Source organism: Leptodactylus fuscus, chromosome 5, assembly GCF_031893055.1.
Source record: "Leptodactylus fuscus isolate aLepFus1 chromosome 5, aLepFus1.hap2, whole genome shotgun sequence".
NCBI lineage: Eukaryota > Metazoa > Chordata > Amphibia > Anura > Leptodactylidae > Leptodactylus > Leptodactylus fuscus.
The window spans coordinates 95,761,827-95,785,886 of NC_134269.1; the positions used below are offsets into that span (position 1 = coordinate 95,761,827).

General features: G+C 41.8%; 1 protein-coding gene across 1 annotated transcript; it reads left to right on the top strand.

The window, feature by feature from the left end:
* Positions 1-368: 368 nt before the first annotated feature.
* On the top strand, positions 369-20,645 carry TSPAN3 (tetraspanin 3). The gene is made up of 7 exons (XM_075273767.1): positions 369-487; positions 10,908-11,099; positions 13,253-13,327; positions 14,642-14,743; positions 15,024-15,176; positions 15,285-15,368; positions 19,216-20,645. Exons 1-7 carry the CDS (start codon positions 425-427, stop codon positions 19,306-19,308), a joined length of 762 nt encoding a protein of 253 aa, XP_075129868.1. The 5' UTR covers positions 369-424; the 3' UTR covers positions 19,309-20,645.
* Positions 20,646-24,060: the final 3,415 nt, after the last annotated feature.

The window sequence follows — 24,060 nt, forward strand, 5'->3', positions numbered from 1 at the left end:
CAGGACACAACAGGGAGCAATGTCTGTACTGTGGGTTTAGTGTCAGTGAATAAATCACCAAAAGTTCTGATATGAAGAAGCCTCTTAGCCTGGAAGATTACACCAGGTCACACCCAGAGCTGCCATCACATTACTAACTGTGCTATGGCAGTCACATGTAAAGCTGCAAGCCCAGCTCCAGTCACACGCCAGGCTTTCCCTACAATACTGCTTGGGCCCTATGACTAGAGCAGTTATATGACTATAGCATCCTTGAAGTATCCTCACTTCCCTAAACAAAGATGGAGGAGTGCCCATCAGCAGTGGGCGGCTGCCATGCCGTGATACGTGCCAGGCTGTGGGAGGGGCCGTGGCTGGTTGCCTGGGGAGCCCGTGAGCCGGGAGCTGCGTCACACAGTGGGGCCGCCATCTTGTGAGCGGAGAGATGGGGCAGTGCGAGGTGATCTCCTCTAAGACCGTCCTGGTCTTCCTCAACCTCATCTTCTGGGTAAGAGTGCGGGGTACACGTCTTGTCCTTGGCGCTGCCGCAGTGGGGTCGTGTGAGGTGGCTGTGCGAGAGAGACCTGTGCTCGCCTACTGACCGGGACCGCTGCGGGCATGTTATGTGGCAGTGGGGCTGGTTAGCAGTACGTGCCCTTTCTGCCCTGTCAGGGGGTATTAACCCTTTGTCTTCCCGCTTGGGTGTTGTACTTGTGAACAGCCGCTGCCTTTGTGTGGAGAATATGTGATGGTAATTCCAGACGGCCGACATGGCTTGGGTTCCTCCAGTGACATCCATCTCCTGGCACTGCTGTTACTGGGTGTGTGGGTGATCCCTGGCAGCCTGCACTCAGCTGCTTCAGCTCCCACTTATCTGTCTGCAGTGTTCTGTGTACAAATCTCAGGATCACACCAGGAACCTGATGATATATAAGATGCACTTCAGTAGCCAGACACACATTGCTTTAGTAGCAAGAAATTCTGTAGGTTGTCACAAAGCCACACAAAAGTAAGGAGTCTCATATTAGTGCAGGGGATGGGGAATAGTTACTTGTAGTGGCCCATTACATTCTACATCACATTAGTCAGAGACCCTTCCAGAAACCTCGTGTGGCGGTGAGATTATTTGTAAGAGTGATCCCACCATCAATGTGAACAAGCAAGTCGTCGTATATTTCATAGGGTTTTTTTTTACAATAAGCACTGTGTCTATATGACACTAACTTCACAATGTTGTCGCCTGTCTGTTGATCTGGTACTCCAAAGGACCAGAACAACGGACAGCTGGACCACCAAACTAGTGGATAGATAATGAGACCAGGTGACCCCATTCAAACCGATGGACGAAAAAGCCATTTGTGCTGGACTGCAGGCGGACATTGCAATCTCTAACAGGGCCTCTGGTGCAAATGTGAACATAGTCTGAGCTGGCTGAAAACATCCTACACAGCTGTGGACACCCAAATTATTTATTAAATTGGCTGAGGGTGGTGAAAAGTTAAAAAAAAAAATCCACTCTCCTTTCCCCAATGCTCCGATGCCTTCCCCCACGGTCCAGGCCACAGCTCTGTTGTCTTCCCAGCCCTGATTTTCTTATTGTGGACAGGTTCTCAGGCAGGGACACTACATGTATGCATAAAAAGTTTCTGTATTCATGGATGTATCCATCAGCAACTGATCAAGACAACAGACTGTCTCCACCAAGATGACAAAATGTTTAAGGGAGCGTTCACACTACCGTCAGTGTCCGATGCTAATGTCTGCGCAAAATCCTGCGCGGACATTAGCAGCGGACACTAGCTGTGTCCGTGACATTTTGCATTGATTTAAATGGACATCGGGTGCGTTCTTTTACACTCCGTGCCTGTCCTTAACTGTCCGTTCACAAAGATGTCCGATTTTTCAAGCGGACAGCAAAAACCTACGTCGGGTTTTGCTGTCCACTTGCAAAGTCGGACATCTTTGGGAATGGACAGTTAAGAACACCCACGGACAGTAAAAGAACACCCCCGATGTCCATTTAAATCAATGTAAAATGTAACGGACATAGCTAGTGTCTGCTGCTAATGTCCGCGCAGGATTTTGCGCAGACATTAGCATAGGACACTAGCTGTTGGACACTGACGGTAGTGTGAACGCTCCCTAACTTAGGGCCCCTTCACACGGAGTTTACGCTCCGTGTATTCTGTACATTTTACACGTGTACAATGTAGTTAGCCATTGAGTTCAATGGCTTTTTTGTATAACACACGTCTTTTTGCGCTGTATACGCTAGTACACATATATCAGCTAGTCCTGCTGGCACCATTCCGTTGTGGCTGCTTCTGGTCACCAGGGGCCTAAAACTGCTATACTTGCAATGACAAGTGACTTGACAGTGACATGCCTTTGACAGGAGTGACACAGAACCCGTCCACCATTGGCACTTGCAGACTCTAATTGTTTTGGGCGTAAGGAGGTCTGGTGAGTGGATTGTTGTTCATGGATTAAGACATCCCCTGAAAATAAGCCCTAACCCGTTTTTTCAGAGCAAAAAATAATATAAGACCCTGTGTTATATTCGGAGAAACACGGTATAATAGGGGCAGAAAGTCCACAGAGGAAAACTCTGCTGAAAAAACACAACACTTTTCCACAGAGATTGTTTTTTTTTTTTTTTTTTTTTTTTTTTTGCTGTGACTTACTACATACCATCAGACCATCCTACTGAGTTTTTTAGCAGGCTTAAAAGTTCTTATATGTCTCCCTTTTACTCAATCCAATCCTGGCTTTGGCTCAAAAAATTGCAGAAAATGAGTAAAAACCGCTGCAGAAAAGACTGTGGTTGGAAACATTAATTTTTTTTTTCTGCAATGTTTTTCATAGAAAGTCGCAAACTGCGGGCTTTCTGCCAATATTATACTTATACGGAAAACACCAGCGTTTCTGCAGGTATAATTGACATGCGTTTCTGAAATTGCAGCGTTTCCACTGTGGGGGTTTTCTGCAATGTGTGGATGGGATTAGCCAGAATCAAATTTTTCTACTGATGTCCTATTCAGGATAGGTCATCAGTATGTGATTTGTTTAGGTCCAAGAGGTGGATCCTGCACTGGTCATCTATTCTACTAGTCTCCGTGTGCCGGAAGCTGCTGGTGGACAGGCTGCGGGTGAACATACAAGTAATAGGAGCTGTGCTGTAGTCTTGGCCACTGCATTGCTTGAATAAAACAGGTGCAGGGTCTGGGTGTTAAACCCTAACAGGGAGGTCAGTATGAAAACTGAATTTGAAGATGGACATCTCCTTTAAGCATACCAAATCACTTGCATAGCCAATCGTCAACCAAAATATCCCATTTCGGCCAATGAAAATCTAGTGTGTGTGTCCACTGTTAGGCTCAGCCTTTGCCGTTTGTTATTATTATTATTTATTTATATAGCACCATTAACCCCTTCCCGACCCATGTGGTACTATTACCACATGGATGTCTAGTGCTTCACGACCGATGTGGTAATAGTACCACATGGATGTAAACAATCCCCGCAGCGCAGTGCGGGCATTCTAGGAGCGGGTGTTAGTTGTATCTGACACCTAACACCCTGCTCCATCACCCTCCATCGGACATGAGTGCCGATTTTGGGTTTTAACCCGTTGATTGCCGTGATCAAACATGATCACGGCAAACAACAGGTTGCCCGATCTTGTGGGGGTCCCCGGCACCCCCCGCTGCGAGATCGGGGGGTGCTGGTACCCCCACTATGTGGCCAGGGGTCTGTTTAGTGACCCCAGCCAGCCCTGAGTCCCACTTACCTTTTTATCCTGGTTTTATCCTGGCCGGGATCTTCTGCAGTGAGTCTGTGCCGTCCGCACAGCTCACTTCCTGTTTATAGAGTGATAACACGCAGGCTGTCACTGCAGCCTGTGTCTCACTCTATACTAGAGAATCAGTGATGCAATCATCACTGCTCTAAGTGTCCCATAGGGACACATGAAAAAGTTGAAAAAAAAAAAGTGGGAAAAAAAAGTGTTTGCAAACATTTAATAAAGTTATAAAGCCCCAAAAACCCTTTTTTTCTATAGAAAACAAATTATATTAAAAAAAAAACTAAAAATTAATAAAAACAATACATATTTGGTATCGCCGCGTCCGTAACAATCTGTACAATAAAACTGAAACAATATTTAATGTACACGGTAAATGACGGGAAAAAAAAAACGGAAAAAACCCGCTGGAAGTAGTGATTTTTTTTGCTATCTCACCTTACAGAATGTGCTATAAAAAGTGATCAAAAAGTCAAATGCACCTCACAACAGTACCAATAAAAAGCACACATTGTCCCGCAAAAAATAAGCCCCCAACCAACACTGTCAACCAAAAAATAAAAATGTTACGCCTCTCAGAAGATGGCGATGCAAAAAGCATTGATTTATGTCCCCAAATGTGTTTTTATTCTGCAGAATTAGTATTGCATAAAAAAATAATATAAATGAGGTATCGCCGTAACCGTACCAACCCACAGAATAAAGATATGTTACTTATACTGTACGCTGCATGGGGAAAAATTTAAAAGGTAAAACGCAATACCAGAATTGATTTTTTTTTTTTTTTTAATCCAGCAAAAAAAGAGTTAATAAAATGTATTCAGTAAGTTGTAGGCACCCAAAAATGGTGTCATTACAAAATACATCGCATCCCGCAAACAACAAGCCCTTATATGTCCACGTCACCAGAAAAATAAAGAAAATATAGCATCTAATAATGCAAGAACAAAAGCCCGTAAAAATCGCCAAATTATTAGAACACAACTGGCTGCGGCAGGAAGGGAATATATAAGCGGTGCGAGCGGATATCAGGGGACACCCCATGTTTATAGCTTATGAGCGAAAAGACACCAGAAGTGACCCCCAGAGTGACTCCCCCAATTATAGGAGCTACTGGGACATAGTAGGGAATGTGGTGTTCCCAATGTCCTCCGCACCGCTTATATATTCCCTCTTCGCCATCCGCTGTGCAGTCACGTCTGGGATACTAATACTCACTACACCCCCTGAGAAATTTTTTGAGGGGTGCAGTTTTCAAACTGGGGTCACTCCTTTGGGGAATCCACTTTTCCGGTACCTTACAGGCTCTACAAACATGACATGGCGTCCAGATACCAAACATCTGAATCTGTACTCCAAAAGCCTCATCGCGCTCCTTCCCTTCTGCGCCCTGCTGTGTGCCCAAACTGCAGTTTATGCCACATGTATGACACTGGTGTAACCGGGATAATGTACGTAATGTCATATGTGGTATAAACTGATATAAGGGCACATATATGACACTGGTGTACCCGGGATAACATATGTAATGTGATATGTGGGTATACACTGATATTGGGGCACAGCCGGATACAGAAGGAAAGAAGGGTTATTTGGTTTTTGGAGCACAGACTTAGACGGTTTGGTTTTTTTGGATGCCATGACACTTTTGCAGAGAGCCTAAAATTGCCCTTACAAAATGGGGTCACTTCTTGGGGAATTCCAGTTCACTGGCACCTCCAGGGCTCTGCAAAAACAACATGGCGCCCAGAAAGTCCCTCTAAATCTGTACCCCAAAAAGCGTAGTGCTCCTTCCCTTCTGAGCCCTGCTGTGTGCCCAAGCAGCAGTTTACACCCACATATATAATTTTTTGCCCCTCAGGATGGCCCACTTAATAGTTTTAGGAGTGCAGGTCTCTGACAACACAAAGTGGGTGCAATGTAGTGGACACCAAAATGGCATATTTCTTGAAAAATTAAAATTTTCATTTTGTACATTAATTTTTGGGAAGCATTTTTAGGCTCAAAATGATAATACCCCTTGATTCATTCCTTGACGGGTGTAGTTTCTAAAATGGGGTCACTTTTGAGGGGTTTCCATTGTATTGGTACTTTAGGGGCTCAGCAAATGCGACATGGCACCAGAAAACTGCCCTCAAAAGCCAAATAGCGCTCTTTCCATTCTGAGTCCCGCCATGTACCCATACAGCAGATTATGGCCACATATGGGGTATTACCATGTTCAGGAGAAATTGTGTGACAAACTGGGGGGCTTTTAATTCTCTAACTACTTCAAAAATTTAAAATATGGCGCTAAATGGACAATTTATTGGAAAAAAAGTAATTTTTCATTTTCACATCTCAATGGTAAAAAAATCTGTGAAACACCTGTAGGGTCCAAGTGCTCACTAAACCCCTTGATAAATTCCTTGAGGGGTCTAGTTTTCAAAATGGGGTCATTTGGGGAGGGGGGTTTCCACTGTTCTAGCACTTCAGGGGCTCTCCAAATGCAACATGGTGCCTGAAACAGATTTCAGCTAAATTTTCCCTCCAAAATCCCAATAGCGATCCTTCAGCTCTGGACCTTACAGTGTGCCCATACATCACTTTACATCCACATAAGGGGCATTTCTGTAGTTGGGACAAAATGCGTAACAATTTTTGGAGTACATTTTCTCTTTTATCCCCTTGTGGAAATGCTAAATTTGGGGTTAAAGCAACATTTTATAACAAAAAATGTCACTTTTCCTTTTATCGGGCCAATTCTGTTACACTCCTGTAGGGTCAAAGGGCTCACTATACCCCTTGGTAAATTCCTTGAGGGGTATAGTTTCCAAAATGGGGTCACATTTTGGGGGTTTCCACTGTTTTGGCACCTTGGGGGCTCTGCAAACGGGACATGGTGCCTGAAAAGTATTCTAGCAAAATCTGGCCTACAAAATCCAATTAGCGCTCCATCCGCTCTGAGAGCGACCGTGTGCCCGTACATTAGGGTACCAGCACATATTGGGTATTGTCGTGTTCGGGAGAAATTTTGTAACAAAATGTAGGGTGCAATTTTTCCTTTAACCCCTTGTGAAGATGAAAAATTTGGGGCTACAGTGACATTTTATTATAAAAAAAAGTAATTTTTCATTTTCACATCTCAACGGTAAAAAAATCTGTGAAACACCTGTAGTGTCCAAGGGCTCACTATACCCCTTGATAAATTCCTTGAGGGGTCTAGTTTCCAAAATGGGGTCACATTTTGGGGGTTTCCACTGTTTTGGCACTTTGGGGGCTCTGCAAACGGGACATGGTGCTTGAAAAGTATTGTAGCAAAATCTGGCCTACAAAATCCAATTAGCGCTCCATCCGCTCTGAGAGCGACCGTGTGCCCGTACATTAGGGTACCAGCACATATGGGGTATTATCATGTTCGGGAGAAATTGTGTAACAAAATGTGCGGTGCAGTTTCTCCTTTAACCCTTAGTAAATGTGTAAATTCTAGGGCTAAATAAATATATTAGTGACAGAAATTGAAAAATGTAAATTTGACCTCCATTTTGTTGTAATTGCTGTGAAATGCTGAAAGGGTTAAGAAACTTTCTAACTGCTGTTTTGGATTCTTTCAGGAATGCAGTTTTTAGAATGGGATGACTTATGGGGGGTTTTATTAGAGAGGCCTTTTAAGTTCCCTTCAGAACTGAACTGGTCCCTTGAAAAATGTGCTTTGGAAATTTTCTTGAAAATTTGGAAAATTACTGCTTGACTTGTAAGCCTTATAATATCTGAAAAAAATGAAAGGGTGATTAAAATTTGATTGCTACATAAATCAGAGATATGGTTAATTATATTTATGAAAAAATTTGGGTAGTATGGATTTCTATTTAAAAGGCTTGCAATTTCAAAGTTTGAAAACGGCATTTTTTTCAAAATTTTCACCAAATTTCCTATTTTTTCATAATTAAAGACAAAACATATCGACTAAAATTTACTACTGACATGAAGTACAATGTGTTACGAAAAAACAATCTCAGAATCACTTGTGTAAGTTAAAGCGTCTCAAAGTTATTGCCATTTAAAGTGACACATGTCAGTTTTGAAAAAAGAGGCCTGGTCCTCAAGTCTCTTTTGAGCTGTGTCTCTATAGGGTTAATTCCATGGTGCTTTACATTTGGGGGTTACATACAATACACAAAATATACAGGCAGATATAATACTAACAGAGACCGACTGGCACAGTGGGGTAGAGGGCCCTGCCCGCGAGGGCTTACAATCTATGAGGGAAGTCTGTTCACACTGTGTGTGTAGACTATAAGGCTTATGTAAGAGAGATTTCCAACCAGAAGTCTACACTTATGCTACTTGATGGCTGTAGTAGTGTACGCTGCCCATAAATAAATACATTGAGGGAAATAACCAGAACTGAAAGTCACCTCATTTAATGCCTGTGAACTTGCTTATATTGAGTATGTCAGTAGTTTTGCCTCCATGAACTCTCTGACACTGCCAGTGGCTGAAGGATATGTCACTCGCTGTATACTATTCAGTCCAGGTTATTGATATGTGAATAACTGATACCAAGATTTTGATGCAGGTCTTAAGGTGCGGCCCTACTACGACATGTATTTTTTGCAGGATGCCTCTATTAATACTCCCGCAGACCTTATTGTTCTGTAGAATTATAAAGTAGACCAGCTTTGAGGAGGCCAAATTGACTTTTTTTGTCTCTATTGGTTGAATGGAAGGGCTTATAGGCACTTTTGACATATGACTTACCTGGTGCATACACCACACAGTTACTGCTTTCACAATGTGAATTGAGGCCTGTCTGTTTCTATACACAGGAATATTTTCAGCCATGTATAAAATTATCCAAATAGGTCAAAGGAGAATAAAAGCAGGTCTGTGATGTGTCTTCATGTCTGGTTGACTGTAGGCCTGGGCGGATAAATCACATATTGGTAGATTTGCTATTTCAGGTTAGGTTTATACAGTGTTTTAGTTTCTTCACAATAGTCAATTATTTGTTTTTGCACCTTTCTTTGATGTAGATGGGGCCGTTATCGCTTACACCTACACCACAAACGCCATTTACGTGGCATAAATGATGGAGTGGAGCTGGCTAAGATTATTGCATGGGTGCAGGATACCGTGAGGATGTCTAATAATGAATTAAGGGCTCTCCGCTGGCACATGTGACAAGGCCCCGTGTACAATGTGCCAGTCTTTATATAGCTCCCATCCCCTTCCCACTGAATGCAACTTTAAAGCTACCCATACACATGGTGGTTGAAATGGATGATTTTGGACAATGTTGATCATTGTTGAGGGTGAAAAAACTCGGGGGGGGGGGGGCAGAATGCGATTGATTTGTGGTCTTTTCCACAACAATTCTCTGCGTGGGGCCTTAGCCTTAACAGGTTATCCAGTTTCTAAGATGGATGGCTTAGCTTTCAGATAAATATCTCTCCTGGGATCTAACACCCGGGATCTTGCAAATCTCCAGTACCGAGGCATCACTGTGGTGTCCCATTGAAGTTTATGGGGCGGCACTTCAGTACCTACCCCCGCAGCGAAGCTCTACCACACTGCCTCGCTTCTGGTGTTCTGCCAGGGTCCCAGATGTTGGACCCTACGCAGATCTAATGCTGTAATGCCTATCCTTAAAGAACAGAATAACTCCTTTAAAGGGGTTGTCCCATCACAAGGATTTTATCTATACTGCTTGTTAATGTGAATGTAAGACTTTTCCTAAATACATTGCTTCAGCAAAACTGCTTTGTTTGTCCACTATATTACGTTATTCATTTTTTATTTTTTTTTTACACATCCCTTGACTTATCTGGTCATAAGTCAAGTGATGTATCTGCTGCTCTGAGGGGGGAGGGAGGAGGCTCTAAGTGCATGGGAGCGAGCCTGGAGGGGGGTAGTTTACACTTTGGGGGGAGGGACGGGGCCACCAATACAGACCTGGCATCCGCTGTAATAGAGAGGCGGATGCCAGGGAGTGTAGACGCCGGCACAGGTGAAGCCAGCAGCAGCAGGACCGATGCTGCTATTCCGGAGGGGGGGAGGGCGGAGGAGTGGAATAGCAGCATCGGTCCTGCCGCTGCTGGCTTCACCTGTGCTGGCGTCTACACTCCCCGGCATCCGCCTCTCTATTACAGCGGATGCCGGGTCTGTATTACATTGTGAAGGCTGTACGTCCGATGCCTAGCGCACACGCAGGGCCAGCGGCATAGAAGCGACGACTTCTCACCGTTGGCTTTGCATATGTAACCCCGCCCAGCAATGACGCAACAAAGCCGGAAGACAGAAGAATTTACTTCAGCGAAGACTAGTGAGTATGCGACGTGAGACAACCCCTTTAAGATAAAAATGTTATGAGTAGTCCTCTTGTTTGTGTCACAAATATACTGATGGTTGGCAGGAAATGACTATCAGCCTTTTGCAAATCTGTTTATGCATCACTAGGTCAAATAATGTCTATAGTGTGACTTCAGCTGATCTTGGAGAGGTTGGAGTGTTGTTTACTTGTACTAGGCTATTAACTATTAAGTATTCAGCCTCGTCTGTGGAAAATGTGACACAACGGTGAAGTCTGACATTCATTGGTATAGGTGCCTACAATGCATATGCAACACTTCATGGAAGTCAGTATCAAAATTGTAGCAAATTTTGGTAGGGAAAATTACAAAGTAAGGGCTTGTTCACATCTGCGTTGCCATCTCCGTACTTGAGGTTTCCGTTTCCTGCCTAAAACAGAGGCAGGAGACGGAAACCTGCAGGAGTCTCTCAACCATTCATTTGAATGGGTGAGAGAGATGTGCGGTGGTGAGCGTTTTGCGCTCACCGCCGCGAAACCGGGTTTTATAATCCGGACACAGAGTCGGACATGCAGTACTCTGTGTCCGGATAAAAAAAAATCCGGTTTCGCGGCGGAGAGCCTAAAACGCACGGCCGGACCCGGTCTATGGTTTCCGTTTTCATGCATGCAGAAGACGGAAACCATAGAACGGAGACCGTGAACGCAGGTGTGAACCTAGCGTAAAGAGACATAACCAGCAATTACAGGCATTTTCTTTTCTGATTTTACTTTCCTTAAAGATGAAAGTGAATGTTTGTGCTGGCTTATTGCTAACTTTTTCTTTTTATTCCCCAGGCTGCTGCAGGCATCCTGTGTTATGTGGGGGCGTATGTCTTCATTACGTATGATGATTATGACCACTTCTTTGAAGACGTTTACACCCTTATTCCCGGTGTAATAATAATAGCTGCAGGAGCGCTCCTGTTCATCATAGGTTTGATTGGTTGTTGTGCTACCATTCGTGAAAGCCGCTGTGGCCTAGCAACGGTAAGAGTCTGATACCTGTGATCTTATTACTCTTATTATTATATGGAGTAATAATAAGTAATAAGTAAGATCTGGTGGTTTTTGTGTCTGCTCTCTGTTTCCATAACACCTACAGAAGTAAATGGAGAGATTACAAAAAACAACTACTTAAAGAGGTTGTCCAAGCAAAGTGTTTATATTTCAAGTAGGCTGGAGGAAGTGATAAAATACAAAATTATACTCTTCTGTCCCTGGGGCTCCGGAGTCCTCCCCATGCGGTCCGGTTCTTCTGCTCGGCTGTCTTCTCAATGTGAAAATAGTCGCCAGCGGTGATGTCCTGGATCCCTTCCACTGAAGCCAATGATTGGCTTAAAGGGGTTGTCCCATAACAAGGATCCTATCTATATTGCTAGTTTATGTGCATATAAGACTTTTCCTAAATACATTGCTTTATCAAAACTGCTTTGTTTTGCTGCTATCTTAATTTATTCACTTCATTGTTAACACTGGCCCTTGGGATTATCTGCTCATTTGTCAAGTGTAGTAGCTGCCTGCTCTCAGGGGAGGAGGGGCTGACAAGCAAGGGAGCTCATATAGGGCTGGGGGAAGGTGAGAGCTCTGGATTACTGTGCTGTCTGTCTTTAGCTTTTCCACTTATCAGCCAATCAATCAATTTGGCTGATAAGGGCTGAGATAAGGAGTCCGTTACCTCGGTATGTAATTGCAAGCTGACTCAAATCCAGCCCTGCTACATCAGTTTCCACATTAGCATCATACTGTGGATCATAGCAAATAGCAGAGCAAGTGAAACCCCGCCCACCAATGTGTGAGAAATCCAGGAAGTGAAGAGAGTACAGAGCCTTCAGGCTGCAGAACAAGAGTTATGGGAATACCCCTTTAAGGAAGAGACCCTGGCACGTCACATGCCCTTTACTGGAAGAAAACAATGGGCTGGGAGGCACCAGTGGAAGATGGGTATGATTTTTATCATTATTTTTTCTCCTCCCACTTTCCCCTGGTGTATTTAATATGTAACAATTTTGCCTCTTTAATCAGGCTCAATTGTTCATGTAGATGCCACTTTTGGGACCTACACCAGCCCAATGTTTTCAACTGGAGGACTAACTGTTGGCTGATGGCTATCTGAAAGCCCTATAGGCATTTGTAAATTGTACAGTGCCTTGGGCCACTTTATTTGCTGACCATTTGCACAAAAAAAGGCTTTCTTGTTAGTTGAGACTGCTCACCAGACATGGCTTCATCACATGAGATCTGCACAGACTACTTCCCACCCCACATAATTACCCTGCACACCTCCTGTGTACACTGAGCAGCACAGTTTGTTCATTCATTGAAAGGGATTCTTTTTTTTTTTTTTGTTAATTCATGTATTGTCCATAACATAGGACATCAATTATAGATCAGCAGGGTCCCCGTGAACTTACTGGTCCCCCTGTAGATCAGTTCTTTACCCATCAGAACTAGATCAGCCGTTCTCGCTTCTCCTACTTTTAATAGCAATAGTTGTAAGTATTGCAGCCTATGTGCAATAATTATAGCTAGTGCTGCTATGTACAAGTACTATGAAAGCACTGCGGCTTACAGGAGAAATAGCTGATCTGAGGGGTCCTGATTAGAGATGAGCGAGTACTGTTCGGATCAGCCGATCCGAACAGCACGCTCTCATAGAAATGAATGGACGTAGCCGGCACGTGGGGGGTTAAGTGGCCGGCCACCGTCAAAGCGGAAGTGCCAGGTGCTTCCATTCATTTTCTATGGAGCATGCTGTTCAGATCGGCTGATCCGAACAGTACTTGCTCATCTCTAGTCCTGATGCAAAATTAATATATGAATGCTTTTTACAGGGTAATACAGTGGCTAAATATAAAGCTTTTTTGCTTTTTACTAGTTATTCAGTTATATACTTAGGTTTAGGAAGAGTTACAAGCAAGTGCAATAGCAATGCCACTGTAGTGTGTGTGACCCATGCTGCTGGTGTCTTGCCATTATTGTAGGTTTTTCACCCGATGAGTTTTTTTATTATTCCTTAGTCTTTCAGCTTTTATTCTGCTTTAATAATAAAACCAGTTACTATACATATTTTAGTGATTGTACAATACAACATATAATTTGGTTTTTTAATAATGATAACCTGTCGTTGTTTCTCTTCTCAGTTTGTCATCATCTTGCTTCTGGTATTTGTGACTGAAGTTGTTGTTGTCGTTCTAGGATACATCTACAGAGCTAAGGTAACTGATGTGTGCATATCATTTGTGCTCTTCTGTTTCATCACTTGTATTACATTTATTATGCCAAAAAAACAGACATTACAAAGTCACTGTTTTGCACAAAAATGACTTTTTGCAGATGTATGATGGAGAGCATTGTCAGTGAATTTCCTAGAATGTAAGCAAGAAAATGTCAGTAATTGTACAGCAAATAAATGCCAGCTTATAAAGTTGTCTGGCACACACACATTGCTGGAAGGACAGCCAAATATTCTTAACTCCAGTGAACCTGTATAACATGCCTGTCTTAATATAGTCCCCATACTGCATTCTTTGAGCCTTTAGCAGAAACTCATGCTATTCACTGGCACTGAGAACACACTTTGGTTTTTTTTATTTTTTTTTTATTTGTATTTATGCCATTTTGCTGCTCCTTTAGTGCTAGTGCACATGAGAAACTATTTTACTGTAAAGGTAATATCACGTTTTCCATTTAGTAAGCATCAGCGTTCGGTCTCCGTTCTGAGGTTTCCGTCTTCTGCAACCTGACAGACTGTAAGCGTTTTGAGCTCTCCGTGGTGAAACGTTTTTTTTTTTTTTTTTTTTTTTTTCTTAAACCGGACACAAAGTCCTGCATGTCCAACTTTGTGTCCGGTTAACCCCCCCCTCCCCCCCCCCCAAAAAAAAAACCGGTTTTGCCGCGGAGCACACAAAACACTCACCGGCGCTCACGGCCGGACACTTTTCAAACCCATTCATTTGAGTGGGTTTGAAAAATGCCTGCAGGTTTCCGTCTCCTGTCCAGTTTCGGGCAGGAAATGGAAACCTGAAAGCGGAGACCCCGGGCACAGATGCGAATGAGCTGTAGGTGACAAATTAAGACCGATATACAAAGCAATGTATTGGATAAAACACTTCACTTAGGCCCTATGCACACTACCAAGTGTGCTTCAGCTGTGGGGCAGAGTTTACGCCAGAATACACTCCGATGACACTCCGTGTAACATCAAGTACATTCTGTGATGGAAACTTCAAATCCATTTTGTTCCAATAATACGGATGGTTATAGGGCTGGTCCTATCCTGCTCTGTCATTGGAACAGAATTGATTGGAACCCCTCCCCATTAGAGGTGCGTGCATCATGGAATACAGTCAGATGTCACTCCAGCTGTCAGAGCCCATTCCACTGCAAACTCGGTCCCACATGGGAAACGCATTCAGTTGTCTGCATGGAGCCTTAGTTTAGCTACAAGATTAAATATGATCCTGGAGGTGGGAATATCCCCCATAACATAACAATGTGGTGTTAACTAAACATTTTGTTTACTTGTATAGGTAGAAGATGAAGTTGATAGGAGCATCACAAATGTATTCAATCAATATAATGGCGTTTCCTCTGACTCACCCAGCCGGGCGATCGATTATGTACAGAGACAGGTAAGAATATATAGGTGTATTCACACATTTGTGTGATGTGCATTGCACTGTACGTTTGGTTCTGGAGCTTTCTAGGCACGTGCTGCTGAATGAAAAGATGCTTTATACAGAGGCAGACCCTTCAGACGCAAACCTTCTGCTGGGAATAGGAAATATACAAAGCACACTGTAAATATAGTTTGAAAAAATACTTAAGGGTTTTGGGGTTGTTGTTTTTTTTAGAACTTTGTAGAATAAATAATTGCTTTCTGCATATTAACTGGAGAATTTTTGTTTACAGCTTCACTGTTGCGGGATTCACAACTATTCAGACTGGGAGAAAACGCCATGGTTTGTTAAATCAAAGAATAACAGTGTACCATTGAGTTGCTGCCGTGATAATGTGTTTAACTGTACAGGCAGCATGAGCAGACCTGGTGATCTGTATTCTGAGGTAAGCCCAATTACTGTACCTTTAGGTAGCTGCCAGTGTTTAATTTGGACACGACAGCTTCTCCTTTTTAAAATGTTTTCTAAAATATCAAAATGTATTTATTTCTAGGGTTGTGAGGCTCTGGTGGTGGAGAAACTGCAGGAAATAATGATGTACGTAATATGGGCTGCGCTAGCATTTGCCGCTATACAGGTAAGAGGTTTTGCTGTGAATCTGTTTGTAAAATGGGAAAATAATTTATAAAATGAAGTTAATTTATGGAGCCTTTGTCTAAGGGTGACAGTACACATCATGTCACACTAGAAAGCTCCCTTTAGATTTTCATGTAAAATTTCAAAGTGGTCAAATCTTACAGTATAAGGAGAGTTTTCAGAATATAACGTTAAGAGTTATTTCCATCTGTGCAAATCACTGCCTACCTTATGGTGGTAGTTAAAGGGAGACATCCCTGAAAACTAATAAAAATTGTCAGGTATGTCTGTAAAATTATCTGCACATTCTTGCTCTGAGCAGTTTAGCAGAAATCTTGCTGAAGTCTGCAACCTCCATATTCAGCTAATGTCACAGAAATTCAGGAGGCAATGGAACCTATTGTTAAGGGGCACAGCTTAACTCCCATTAACTATAAGGTTGTAATCTAATGCTATTGGCTGTAATGGAAACAGTGCAGCTCCAGGGTATGAGTTACAAGAAGAAGTCAGGATTATACAGTCCTATGAAAAAGTTTGGGCACCCCTATTAATCTTAATCATTTTTAGTTCTAAATATTTTGGTGTTTATAACAGCCATTTCAGTTTGATATATCTAATAACTGATGGACACAGTAATATTTCAGGATTGAAATGAGGTTTATTGTACTAACAGAAAATGTGCAATATGCATTAAACCAAAATTTGACCGGTGCAAAAGTATGGGCACCTCAACAGAAAAGTGACATTAATATTTAGTAGATCCTCCTTTTGCAAAGATAACAGCCACTAGTCGCTTCCTGTAGCTTTTAATCAGATCCTGGATAAAGGTATTTTGGACAAACAATTCAAGTTCAGTTAAGTTAGATGGTCGCCGAGCATGGACAGCCCGCTTCAAATCATCCCACAGATGTTCAATGATATTCAGGTCTGGGGACTGGGATGGCCATTCCAGAACATTGTAATTGTTCCTCTGCATGAATGCCTGAGGATTTGGAGCGGTGTTTTGGATCATTGTCTTGCTGAAATATCCATCCCCGGCGTAACTTCAACTTCGTCACTGATTCTTGAACATTATTCTCAAGAATCTGCTGATACTGAGTGGAATCCATGCGACTCTCAACTTTAACAAGATTCCCGATGCCGGCATTGGCCACACAGCCCCAAAGCATGATGGAACCTCCACCAAATTTTACAGTGGGTAGCATGTGTTTTTCTTGGAATGCTGTTTCTTTTTGGACGCCATGCATAACGCCTTTTTTTATAACCAAACAACTCAATTTTTGTTTCCAAAATGAAGCTGCCTTGTCCAAATGTGCTTTTTCATACCTCAGGCAACTCTATTTGTGGCGTACGTGCAGAAACGGCTTCTTTCTCATCACTCTCCCATACAGCTTCTATTTGTACAAAGTGCGCTGTATAGTTGACCGATGCACAGTGACACCATCTGCAGCAAGATGATGCTGCAGCTCTTTGGAGGTGGTCTGTGGATTGTCCTTGACTGTTCTCACCATTCTTCTTCTCTGCCTTTCTGATATTTTTCTTGGCCTGCCACTTCTGGGCTTAACAAGAACTGTCCCTGTGGTCTTCCATTTCCTTACTATGTTCCTCACAGTGGAAACTGACAGGTTAAATCTCTGAGACAACTTTTTGTATCCTTCCCCTGAACAACTATGTTGAACAATCTTTGTTTTCAGATCATTTGAGAGTTGTTTTGAGTAGCCCATGATGCCACTCTTCAGAGGAGATTCAAATAGGAGATCAACTTGCAATTGGCCACCTTAAATACCTTTTCTTATGATTGGATACATCTGGCTACGAAGTTCAAAGCTCACTGAGGTTACAAAACCAATTTTGTGCTTCAGTAAGTCAGTAAAAAGTAGTTAGGGGAATTCAAATCAATAAAATAAGGGTGCCCATACTTTTGCACCGGTCAAATTTTGGTTTAATGCATATTGCACATTTTCTGTTAGTACAATAAACCTCATTTCAATCCTGAAATATTACTGTGTCCATCAGTTATTAGATATATCAAACTGAAATGGCTGCTGCAAACACCAAAATATTTAGAACAAAAAATGATTAAGATTAATAGGGGTGCCCAAACTTTTTCATAGGACTGTATGTTTGTTTTTCAAAACACCCAACTTTCTCAGATTCCTAAAAAGCTAGGCAGCTGTTAACAAGGAGGAGTGTATTTACTTAGGTATTTTTAGTATTCAGCAGTCCCTATTGCAGCAGTACTTTTTTGCCTAGCTTTCCCAGGACCCTGAAAGACAAATCTGGCATGCTATTACTCAGTTATAGAGTAAGAAGGGAGAGTTTTTTTAGGTAGATTTTCACGCTGTGGTCTCTCTTATTGCATTACCTGGTATGTTATCCATCTTTCCAAGAACCATAAAAGGCAAGTTCTGATAAGCTTTGGTTCCTATAGAAGCTCCACATGCTATGTTGCCCAGCTTTCTCAGAAGACTGAAAGCAAATCTGGCAAGCTCTGGAACGTGCAATGAGATTTATTTTATGCTATATATTTATTATTTAGCAGTCCTTACAATAGTCTTACCCAGTATCTTACTCAGCTTTCCCTGGTCACTGAAAAACAAATATGGAATGTTGTATGCTGTACTACTAAATATACATATACTAATGGAGCAATAGCAAGGACATGACATACCCAGTCTGGTATTCACTCTACTTATCCATTGGTTGTTGACCAGCATTCCAAAACTTATGAAAGGTAAATCTACATAATATTGCAGGGATATGGGAAAGGGTGGACTTATCAAAGTATAGTTACACATGATTTCCATTCAGCAGTTTGGAAATGTTGGGTGATTTTCCTGTAAAGCAGTAATAGGCAGTGCTCGCATCACTCTGAGGTACTGTGTACACTACTGTTAGCACTATACTACTGCTGGTATTACTGCTATTGGAAGAACAGTTGTGATGTCTGTTTAATAATATCAGTTATGAGGGGATTCCAACTGTATAGTGGTGCATGTGCACTAGCAGAGGAGAGGAAGGCTGCCGCCATAGAGAAAAATATATTGCTTTGCTTTTATTTTTCATGCTATGCAATTGTGATATAAGAGAAAAGAGCAAGAAAAATCAGGAGGTGTGATGTGTCCTAGATTATGATATACTATTTCCATAGCCACTATGCACCACTATGGGTGTTATGGGAACAGTGTAGGGCAGAAAAAACTGGTCAGCTTTAGGTGTAATTTCATTTTTTTGACGGTATCAGCCCATTATGAAATGTAAATGTACATTCAGGAAATATGGTGGCTTTAACAACTGAAATGACTAGCACACTTAGCTGAAATAGCTGGCAAGCCCGAACAACTGGTTTGGTTTCTTCAATTAATGCTAAATGTGACCTTTCCATATTTCACTGCAAGTCTCACACACCTAGGATTCTATTCCACTGTACTCGAGAGCCTTGGAGACATCACCTCTCAGGTGAATGGAAGATAGAAATACATAACATAAGGGAGTTTCATACATTTGTGTCAATTGTGCAGTCAGAAATCTTTATTCTACTGCAACACCAGACTTCATCTTTCCTACTAGCAGTGAGCAAGGTAAATGTGTAAGAGAAACAAGGCAATGACAAAGTTAAGAGAAAAGTCATTTACTTCAGGGAGCCAACAGGTTTGTTTTTCCCTTTAGTGTGAGAGCAGTACTAATCATATAATGGAAAGATAAAGTATTTTAACTAGTAAAATAATTATATATATTTTCTATCCATCTTTTCTATTTTGTCTTGCAATTTTTTTTTTTTGTTATATTTGTTTATATCGCAGCTAAACTGATGGCTTATCTTGTGGTTTTTTTGCTCCTTTTCTCAGCTTCTGGGTATGCTGTGTGCATGTATTGTGCTCTGCAGAAGAACTCGTGATCCGGCCTATGAACTTCTCATCACTGGTGGAACCTATGCATAAATCCACTTGGTTACATTGCCCCCTGTGCTTTGGATCCTTTAGCCCTTATTCCTGAGGAATACGCTCTGGGATAAGATACTCTCCTTGTCCAAGTAGTTTTTACACCACTGGCTCTCGGCTATGAGTGAACAGTGGGTTTCCTCTGCCCCTGGACTGTTCTCTACCTTAAGCCTGTCACTTTAATAGAGTTTGTCTTTTGTTTTTTTAGATTAATTATTATTTTGTGCAGATTTGTAGGTTTTAGCATTAGTAACTGGTGTTTTTGTTCTAAGATTACTAGTAAAGTAAAGGCAGCACTGTGTTTAAGTCATTGCTGGGAATCCAGTTCTGCCAGGATCCTAGACTCAGATTAGCGAGTGATGTCTTAAGAACATGCTGCTGTGTGTGGTGTTTTTCTTCCCATTTGGCTGTGGAGGGGTTAATATCTAGAGATCTTTTACTTGCCTGCATCCTATACACCGTTTTATTAAAACTCATGCAGCAAGCACGGCCAGTATTTCCCAGATGTCTGAATAAGGTCTGAGTAATGTTCATACACTGTAACTTCTACACGTCAGAGGTGGGGATTTTTCTATTTCCATATGAGGAGCAAAATGTTGTCCTCTGGGTACTTTATACCTATGTAAAATTGTATCATAAGTGCATTATTCGAGTGGAGTGAGACTGAACACTGGATTGAAACATGTAGCACGCACAACATACTACTTGCACAGAGGACGGGTGTTAATAACTGTCATGCTTTGTAAATCCTAATGCGGAAGGCACTTTATATAGTATTTACTCGGCATGTGTACCTCCACCAAAAACTATCAACATTAAGCTGCCTCTTCACATAAATATTGCTACTTCCTACGTCCAAAGGTGTAAAGGAAAATATTCATGCAAGTTGGTCATTAACTTAATACACTTGTTAAAACACCATTAAGAGTTTTTGTTTGGTTTTTTTTTAACCTCATCATGACTTGTCAGAACACAGATCTTCTGGGACATGTTTCTGTTCTCCAAGGAGACAGAATTATGCAGAGGAGAGTGTGACTTCTGGAACACTACATGCACACTACAGATAAGCGTGAGCTTGCTCTTTTGTCCTGGCCCACGCTTTTTGGCTTTATACACAATCTGAGTGAGATGCAGTTGAACCTTTTGACATCTGTAGTATATATTAAGGTTCTTTGCTCAGAAGATCAATTTCTGTTGGTAATCACGTATGTGTAGAAATATTGTAGCAGCCTTAGCATTCCCTGGATCAATATTATCTCCATTTAGAACAAACGATTCTGTAACTGGAACTTGACCTGTAAATAGCAACTGATTCAATAAAATGTACATCTACCTTTTGTCTGTCTACATGTTATTTACTTATTTTCATACATTTTTATTTCATGTTAAAATCAGGAAAGTATACAGTAAAAAGAATACAGAAGGAGGGAATGTCCGGCTTACAGTCTATGAGAGAATGGGAGGGCACAAATAGGAAAGGTGGTTATACTGTGATGAAGCTATCTGGGTAACACAAAGGTGTAAGTGCAATGGTGTGCAGGGTTATTCTTAGATGAGGGCATTTGTGTCTGAGGAATAATATATAAGAGGGGGAAACCTAAATTAGTTTGGGGATATGGTAAACCAGCCTTAAACATTTGTTTGAAAAAATGGAGGTTGGATAGTAATCTGATTGATCATGGTAGTATAACTCCGGAGAAGACTTGGAGACTGCAATGGGGGTTCTGGATTATGTAGTCATGGTCTTAAATCACTGGCAGAACAGAGAGCATTGTCAGGGTGGTAAACGGAGATGAGGGGGGAGAGATGTAGGGTTGTACAGTGCTAAGGTGGACAGGCAACCTGTGCAGTGACTGGCACATACTGGAGGTATCAATGTAGCATTTTGACTGATAGTTGAGCTTGGCTGCTGCATTTAGAGTGCTTGCAAAGGGGAGATTAGAAAGTGGAAAAATGATGATTGTAAAGGAATTACTGTAGTCGAGATTTTTGACGTTTCTATGGTAATTTGAGGTTCGATTCTGGAGACTGTTGAGGTGCAACTGATAAATATAAGGGGTGAAAAAGGTAAGTCATATGTAACTCCAGGACAGAAGAAAACCTTTCACCACCCCCAGCAAATCCAGAGCTTTACATCAATTAATAGCTTCTGCTCCACCAATTCTGGGACAGTTGGAATTTTTTTTTCTCTAGACTGCATGGTCCCTGAACAATCAATGCTGTTAATTCTGGTGCACCATTGAAGCTCTGTACTGTTAGGCAGGAGCAGGCAAGGACTGTGATTCTGAGCTCTGACATTGGCTGCCTCTGACTGGAGCTTTGAATCACACCCCCTGCCTGATACCACCCTCCTGACCAAAATTACCTGCACCGATTGCTTGGGAATGTTGATGGCTAGAGAGAAAACTCCAATTGCGCTGGAATCAGTGGAGCAGTGCCTTTTAATGGATACTAAGAACTTGAATTGGTGAGAGGTCCTTGTAAAGAGTTATGAAAGACCACAGACTGCAATGGAAATGCCAGGTAGATGGATAGTGGAAACACAAGTAGTTTCATTTTTGAAAGATACTCTTGTATATATGGAAGGCATGATGTGACCGCAGACAATTACAGGTGTTTTGTAGTAGTTCTGGGGTGTCGGAGATAGATGCATTCAATTGGATGTCAGCATAAAGATGATACTGAAAGCCAAGTCTTCTTACGGCTTTACCAGTAGTGTCTCTATAAAAAAGAGAAGGGACAAGGACTGGGCCCTGCAGAACTCGTGACAGCAAGGGGAATAGGTAGAACCTGTAAATGGTACACTGAAAATGCAGTCAGAGATGTTAAGAGAACTGAGAGGCCAATAGAATAAAGCATACTGAGGAGGAGTTTGCAGTCTACAATATCAAACAGAATAAACAGGTATTAGATTTAGCTGAATGGAGCTTATTGTAGTCTGGAAAGGGCAGTCTGTGAGAGTGTGAAAGCCACATTGTAAGGGGTTCAGAGAAATGTAAGATTATAAAACAAATTTAAAATTCTAATTTGGGTATTTGCTGTGTAAGGGTACATGCACACTACGTAACGCCGGGCGTGTATGAGAGCCGTACACGCCGGCGTTACAGCAGGGCTGCCGAACACTTCCCATTCACTTCAATGGGAGCGCTCGTAAACGCCGCTGTTACGAGCGCTCCCATTGAAGTGAATGGGAAGTGTTCGGCAGTCTGCCGTAATGCCGGCGTGTACGGCTCTCATACACGCCCGGCGTTACGTAGTGTGCATGCACCCTAAGAGTTTGGAATCCTTTTTGTACCAAAATGCTCTTCTCTTGAAACTGTTTGCAAGCGGACAGACACCCGACGCTGATGTGAACCCAGCCTGAAACTAAAGCAATGATTTGGAAATTTTATGACCGTTGTTTTCGTAGTAGAACATGGACTATATATCAGAAGATGAAAGAGTGAGTCTTGCCAATCTATGAGAAACTGCATTTAAAAATTTCATAAGAAATGTTCTCTAATGTAAAGTTGTAAAGACTTGGAATTTCCCACCATCTACAGTACATAATAAAGATTCACAGAATCTAGAGAAATCCATGTGCACATGGCATAAGGCTGCTGGTTAACATTGAATGCTTTGTGATCTGTGGGCCCTCCGATATGAATTGATAAAGCAAATCTCTGCAAGGGATCAGGAATACTTCCAGAAATACATGTGAACGTCGTTCACCATGCAATCCACAAATGCACATTTAAGCTGTATTGTGCAAAGAAGAAGCCATGTAGCAATACAATCCAGAAATGCCACGGAATGCTAATAGAAAATTATGGCAAAATAGAAAACTCTCCTGTGGTCAGATGGATCAAATGTGAGATTCTGATTCTTGCCCGGCATCCCAACTTTTTGGAATTGGGGTTGTAGATCATTTTAAGAAATTATTTTAGACTTTTTGCCAATGCAACCTTTTTTATATGCCCAACCATGTAATAGCTGGAGTGAATTTATACAAATTACTTTTTAGAGTTCCCATGGGTTTGTAGGTTGCGCGCTTGGGAAAATGTATTATCACTCTAGCTAACACACAATTGTAGGCATAAGACTGCCTGTAAAGTACAGGTATCCTATTCCTGATTCTCCGGACATAGTGCTGCTCTGCTACTTTATACTGATGGTGCAAAAAACCCACACAAACATCCTCTATTTTCTATGGCAACATTTTGTTCAGATCTCTAGTGTTCCATGTATTAGTCTGGAGTGCTATATGCCCGCTCCATTAGTTTCTTGTACCATAATCAGTGTTGGGTAACTCTTTATTGTACTTTCAGAAAACAAGGCAAAATCCTATTGTTAGCAATGGACCATACAGGCTTTTGTCTGGGGCTTGGAAGCTACTCACACAAACTCCTTCTTGACATGCACATTTGTTATTCCTTGTGAAGAGTTCTCTTAATGCAGCAGATGCAGGTCATAGGTCTCTGCTTTCCCAAGAACTTTGTTCAGCCAATTGCAAGGCAGAAAAAGGGAATAGGATACAAACATCTTCAGAACGCTGGATAGATGATAGGTGGTTTGTAATATAAAATAGCTTCAACTTGTGGTTACATTCACATAATTATTGTCGTGTTCTCAAAAATAGTAAAATTGTGTAAACCATAATGCAAATCCAGTTTGTGAAACCAGCCTAATGTAGTCAGTCAGATCGGAGACGTCACTTGGAATCCTTTAGTAATAAGAAAAAGCTATGTGTAACCTTCTAATGGAAGTAAATGC

Bases quoted from the DNA above. Each gene is read 5' to 3' on its own strand.
- TSPAN3 (XM_075273767.1), top strand. From the start codon at position 425: ATGGGGCAGTGCGAGGTGATCTCCTCTAAGACCGTCCTGGTCTTCCTC. The intron at 11,100-13,252 runs GTAAGAGTCTGA...TTCTCTTCTCAG, and splicing joins GCCGCTGTGGCCTAGCAACG to TTTGTCATCATCTTGCTTCT. The intron at 14,744-15,023 runs GTAAGAATATAT...TTTTGTTTACAG, and splicing joins TCGATTATGTACAGAGACAG to CTTCACTGTTGCGGGATTCA.